The 7,177-nt window shown below is 28.2% G+C and overlaps 1 protein-coding gene across 1 annotated transcript in view; it reads right to left on the minus strand.

Moving 5' to 3' along the window:
* LOC111031691 overlaps window positions 1-6,754 on the minus strand; it is a 32,546-nt gene extending 25,792 nt beyond the window's left edge. Inside the window, exon 1 of the mRNA XM_022311742.1 lies at window positions 6,365-6,754. Within this exon, the coding sequence (XP_022167434.1) occupies window positions 6,365-6,409 (45 nt within the window). The 5' untranslated portion in view covers window positions 6,410-6,754. The remainder of the gene's footprint in view (window positions 1-6,364) is intronic.
* Between the last annotated feature and the right edge of the window lie 423 nt (window positions 6,755-7,177).

Consider the following 7,177-nt stretch of genomic DNA (forward strand, 5'->3'; position numbering starts at 1 on the left):
ACGTTCGATTTAAGTCATCGATCATCACCAGCAAATATATTATTGTCAATGGTTTCCGTTTTGCAATTAAAAACCGCAATACAATAATTGTATTTAAATAATCACCTTCGCACGTCGCATTGCTTCGGTGCTTACCTCAATTATAAATTCTGCTTTACTTCTCAATTATTCTCTATAATAGTTAAATGATATTTAGAGATGATCGCTATAACTATTATTGGCCAGTGGCAACTTCTCGATGCGTAATTAGACACACACTCGTTGTATCTTGGAACTACGTTTAGAGTGGGTAATCGCACATATTGGATGATAATTAATTCGCAATGAATGATGGCACGCAATGGCCAGTGGTTTTCATTAGAGCATTTCAAAACGTCACGATCTGAAGAGCAGAATCCAGCTAGTTACATTTGAGTTCGCAATTTTATTCTGTCATAAGAGGAACGTATAAAATATTGTCAGCAATTTAAAGAACAAATAGGTTATGGTGGTCGACTGATTGCGGAAGAAATATTTACTACCACTGTATTTAGTTTAGGAACAATTAAAGATACAACAAAGATCAAACTATCGAAAAATATACATAACGGTCGATATTCCTCTGTACAGACATAACACAAGAGTAAAAATTAAAAATGTATGATACATCATACATCATTAACTAAATACCTATAGTTTAAAACCGGGATATATTTACTTTATATTCGAATGAAGGTTGATTCATTTTACATCGCTCTAACATTTACAGCATAATTTAATTTTTGATATATATTGCTAATTACCCATGGTAACTGTATTTGTAGGTGTGACCCAAGATAAAACGCAAATTGAAATCTAAACTAGAAAGCTGATCAAAATTTAGAATGATCAATCATTTTCATTAAAACATTTAATAACGATTAAACTTTCGCTGATTTATTACTAACACGATATAAAGACTTAAGTTGTTATTTTGAATATTATTTAAAATTATACAATATTTCAACTACCCATAACCTATATACAATTTATAATATACTCGAATTATATTTATTTATATGTGCCTATAACTTATTTTAAGTGAGTACAACTTATTGAATTAATGAGTTTTTGTAGATTTAATTGGAATATAGCTTATAATTATAAATGTACTAATTCAATCATTTATTCTTCATTAAGTTTAAAAGGTACATCAGACATCTCTACCCACTGAGTAGTTACTTATTTTTTCAAAAAGAAAAATATATGACAGATTCAAATACTCTTTTATGATACACCAATATTATTTATTTTTAGCATAATTTATACTCAACTGATTTGTAATGAAAGGTGATAAGTGATAACATCTGAATTAAATTATTATTTCAATCTGGAGTAAATCATTGACAGGTATTTACTATTTTAACTTGTGAAACTAAAAGGTTTCATATTTAAGTGGTTTAAATTATTTATACTCATATGTATGTATGTTGTGTACTTGTGGGTATGTATGTATATAATTAAAATAAAATTAACGAAAACAAAATATAGATTAGATCATAAAACATCATTATGTATAAGTACTAAACGAAAAAAAACTCAAATGTTATAGTAACGTGAAAATATTATTACTATTAAAAACATTATAAATTTCGTTGAATTCGTGATTAACATGGATTGCGGGGCGTGCCTATATTGTTTTAATATAATTTATTGATTATAGGTTCTGTAGGACTTTGTACTTCTAATTAGCGATTAAACTATAACATTTACATGAAAGTTTAGGGGAGTAAATCTAGTTGAGTACTGTGAGGTTCGCGCATTGTTTCAAGACCACTTTTATTTTTGTGATGAAAAAGTATTATAATAAAAAGCAGTACCTAATAAATAATAATGTGCGAAATTCAAGAAAAAAGAGTCTGGACTCGATTTATACACGCATAATGCCTAAAAGGATCGCAATCTATAATATTATTATAATGTTTGCAAATTGTGAAGAGGCGCTCGGAATAGTCGTATATCGTGTGTACACGGCACACAAAGAGACAAGATAATAAACATAATTACGTGTTATTAGGATTTCTTTTAAGTAGTCATTTAAACCGATCGGGCCGCCTTCTCCATATAACGGGAAGTGGATTTCCTGCTGCGGGGAGATTGATTTGTGCGCGATTGACAGTCCGGCGAGTCTGATACTTATGGTCGGCATATATAACTGGTAAAATAATATAATATGAACACATAATAGTGTAAAATAATACGTATAATAATATGTTAACGAACTCGATGGACTGTAATTTATTTTAATGAGAAGTTTGTTTTCTTATAGATACATGATATTGTACAATATATTATAATTTACGCACGCACTTGGAATATATAGTGGTTTTTTTTTCTGCACGATACTAATGACTATTAAAGAGAAATTATGAGAATACTCCGAAATCGATTAAAAACTGCTGCTTTGGCGTAGGTGGTAGGTACCACTATTATAGTATAATATTACATAGGTAGTAAGTACGCTTTAATAATATTATAAAAATCATCGAGATAGTATCCAAACAAAACGTCCTGCACGTTATTTGATCACGCCGTTAATAGTAATAATAGTAATATGATTTATTATCGTAATTATGTCGTCGATAAAAGGAGAGAATAATCGCAAATCACGATTGGCGCCGGAAGGATTTAAGGGAAAAAAGCACGCACACATCTTTTGTACAATCGCACACACAATCCACGTGCCGAATTAAAAGTAATAGTAACAATAATAATAATAGTTACAACAACCAACGACCCATCCATTAAAAAGAAAATATTTATCACGTTTCACCTGATTATTGTGACGACGATGCGGATTTAAAAACACTCGTTAGTGGTACTTTTTTTTAATAATTGTTGTACAATAAAATATATATAACACTGGTATACAAATGCTGAGTGTAAGTAATAATAAATAATAATAATAATAATAATAATAATAATAAGTTTAGTTGAGCCTCGAATAGGAAGCGTAGTACTCGTGGAACTACGTAGTTGTGATTGTATATTTGATTTTATAGGTAGGTATGGTATAGTCAGTATAGAAAACGATTAGGAACAACGATTGAGACTCGGAGGGTTCATTGTTGTATACGACTTATAATGCTCATCGAAAATATGGTACATTATTATGTTTGTTTGTAGTAATACTTTTTAAACTTTTCAGTTTTTTTTATTTTTAGAAGTCAAAGCAAATGCAAACAGACAACAGTGGAGAAAGACGTCAGTTTCTATGTAATGGCGATTGATCAATGCTCATTACTTACGAAGTTTGATTTGAACCATCAATATTTTTTTTATCCGTCAAACAATTTCTGAAACGAGTTAAGTTAAACGTCATAATTTAAATGCTCGGGTTCGTTAATATTTTATATAAGTACCTATAACTTGTTAGGTACTACTGTACTATAACTACATTATAATAAATTTATAAACAGCATCAACGTTTTAACATACCACATGTAATAATAATATGTATTCACACATATATGCATATTATATTATAATGACTTGTAATGTATTTTCAGCAATCGTAAACTGATTAAACTGCCTTAATTTTAAATATATTATTAAATATTAATTATAAAAAAAAATTATCTAAAAATATCTGCAATGGAATATAGATTTATAAGAATAGAACTGTATGTCTGTATCAATTAAAAACTTCAACTGTTGTTTGGATTAACTGATTAACATAATATATCTGAATGAGTGTGTTATGTTTTCACTGAATGATTTAAATTTAATATTTATAGTTGTTCATGCTTAATTTTTATGGAGAAACCTGTGTGTAATACATATGTGTAATGTATATTTCTTTCGTATAAGTATTTTTTTAAATTATTTTTTGAATAATATCTACTTAGAAAGTATATGCAAATATTGCATTACATATTTAATGCAGAATATGTTACACAAACCCAGTCTCCTGATTTTTGAGAAAAAATAACATATATTTAAATTTATTTAAGAAACATTGAAACAACAAGCAACGTATAACAACACAAACAAAATAAATAAAAACGTTTAAAAACTTTTTAAAAATAAATAAGTACCTATACCTGCTTATGACCTATCCTTTTAAAATAACGACTAATAAATTGAGGGTTTGATTGTCGGATAACCAAAATAATACATATATATACAAACGTATGTACAGTTGGTGCCACCTATATATACTTTATTTTAATATATTATTATTTATTATACATGTGTGAACATCATTATAAACAAAAACAAATCAAAATGGCTACAGGTTCCTATACAGTTAATAGACTTTAACGACAGGTTCGTTTTACGACTAATGTTGTGCATATTGTATTTATAGTGCCGTTTTTATTTTTATTTTCCATTTTACGATATGCATTGAATTTTTGGAACCGTTTAGTATTTGACAGCAGCATAGGATGTACGGTTGGATGATATCCGGCAGAAATTTTTCGATCCGACCGCAGGCTGTCTCGGACATTGGAAAGCATTATTATTTTTGTATACTGTGAAATTAAAAGCAAAACACAAAAAAATGTGAAAAATAACTCCCGCGGATCGATTATCGGATTTTTCATGGTAGCTAACACGATTTTAATATGGATGAAATTGAAAAATTATGTCTATCGGAAGGTATAACTATTTAAATGGATTAAACTCCCGGAAAGTACTAACTAAGTACCATTAATAATATTTACGATTTTAAGAATTCACTTATACTACTGTACCTGCAGTTGACATTTGTATAAGTTATAACATTAAAAAAAATTAATCTATAAATGTTAAATTATAACATTTTGTATACTCTTAGATTGGATATTTGGATGTCCAAATTGTCCACATTATTAAATGACATTGGTGTAAGCATAATAAATTAGAAAATAGTTTATACATGAATTATAATACTACTATATTACACTAACTGTAGGCTATAGACCTAATAAGTAATAATATTATGTGCAAGTATTGTTTTAATTTAAATTCTCCTAGAGTTGTTTTTTTATAAAAAAATATACTGGGATTATTTAATTTTTGTATAGATTTGGTCATAGGTATACCTAGTATACACTAATAATAACTGATAAGTTGAAAATATAAATCATATACATTGAAAATAATTAAATCATAAATTTATATTTTTAGATCTCAGAAATCAATAAGATATTTTTAATTTTAGAAATTAACAAAAAAATGTCATTATTTGCAACATTTTTTTTTAAAAACACTCCAATAGTTGACGAGAAAAAAACACTCAAGTTTGTTATAACTTATAAAACATTCCTATTTTAATGTTTACAGGTAGTTATGTTTGTTTCTCTTCTTTGTGTATCGATTTCATTATAAACTAAAAAAGAATTCGAAATAAGTGGATAAATATTATATGAATCTTAAATAATAAACACCCACTTAATAAATAACAGTGCGTTGTAAGTAAGAATATAATATATATTGTCAAAATAGAAACAATTTTTATGTCAACATAACATTATATGACCATAATAAAAATCATAAAGTATAAATATTCTGATTTATGAATATAAATAAGTCAAAAACTTTATTGTATGCATTTACTATTTATAATTTTACAATAATTGTTATAATGGTTATTGAAATAACGATTCGTTTTCAGTTCAGTGTAACAGTAATACGGTAAGGAAATGAGGACAACTATAGAAAAATACGTCGTTTGATCGTTCTTATCGTCTATACATTCACTCGACTAAAAAAATTATTTCTTAAATTTTATCTCCATCTCTAATAAACAAAATAAAAAATTTCTTTTTCTTTATAATTTTATACATCTCATGAAAAAAAAATCTATAAAAAAAAATGTTTGTGTATTTAAATATGTTGAAAGATCCCCTATGTTATTATAAGCAAAATACTTATATCTTTTAAAAATGATTTTAAAATTTTAAAACTTATACAATATTTTTATTTTCTATTAAGTAGGTACAATACACAAAAACTGAAATTGTATCAATTTACACAGACAAGATATGGGTATATTGAATATAATTGAAAAAATCGGAATTCACAAATGAAAGGCTCCATGACTTTTTTTTAAATGTTATTAAGAATGATATTGTTGTATAACGTTGTATTTATTATACTAATTATTAGCATTTTTTTTATGCCTGAAGATGTATACTTGTCTTTTTTTGAAATATTATTGTTATTGGACTAAATAATATAGTTAGTATATTATAGTTTGACTATTTAGGTTGTAACTTTGGCTTCAAAAGTTACAATGAAATTATTAAACATAACGCCTAATAATATGATGTACCAGTAACAGATTGACATTTTTATCAATTGTTTCCTTATATTTTGTAAAATAAAATGTTTGTATAAGTGTATAATAATGTAAACTCACCACAAAGCTCATGATTTGTTGAAGTTTTGACACATTCACTATCATCGCGTCACGTGCGCGCGCACTGGGTACCTATACTTTTATGTATAATATCTGTTTCTTGATCTTTGTTGTTTACGAACACTTGCAGCTCAATCAACTGGCAAATACGCGTGCATTAAACTTTAATAAATATTATATGTTCATAAAGATTATTTTTATGAGGAATACGGAAAGACGAACAAATATTAAATATTATAAACAGCCGAACCGAAAACAAACTAAACTGGCAACATGTTCAAACATGGCTAATAATAATACTTGCACGTTTATGGAAACCGATCGACAGAGTCCAGAATTCAGCAGCGGTCATGGTTGGGCAGCGGACCCGCCGAGTGCGTGAATGGACACCTCGTGGACCGCGGAGACTGCGTCGGGTAACAACTGCGGCTTCGTCGGTGGAGGTGGCGGTGGTGGTGGTGGTGGAGCAAGGTGCTTCGCATCTTATGCCGACACTCCTATCTGTGTACAGTATGTAGACATACCGATACGAATTAGCCCACTTTTAAACGCATTGTTCGTTTCATCAGTAAACGTAAATGGACACTGATACATATTATGACATGTATATGTGTGTGTCTGGGGTTCACGTATTTTACTATAATATTATACAAATTACGAATGCTTGTTTAATGTATTTTTGCAGGTAATAAGTATATAGGTAGGTACTATTTGTATGTGCACGTGGAATCATATACGTAGTGATATAAAAGTCACTCGGGCGCGTGATGATGAATAATGATAATAATTATTTTTTTGCTGTTATACGAATAT

Source organism: Myzus persicae, unplaced genomic scaffold (genome assembly GCF_001856785.1).
Source record: "Myzus persicae strain clone G006 unplaced genomic scaffold, MPER_G0061.0, whole genome shotgun sequence".
In the NCBI taxonomy this organism is placed as follows: Eukaryota; Metazoa; Arthropoda; class Insecta; order Hemiptera; family Aphididae; genus Myzus; species Myzus persicae.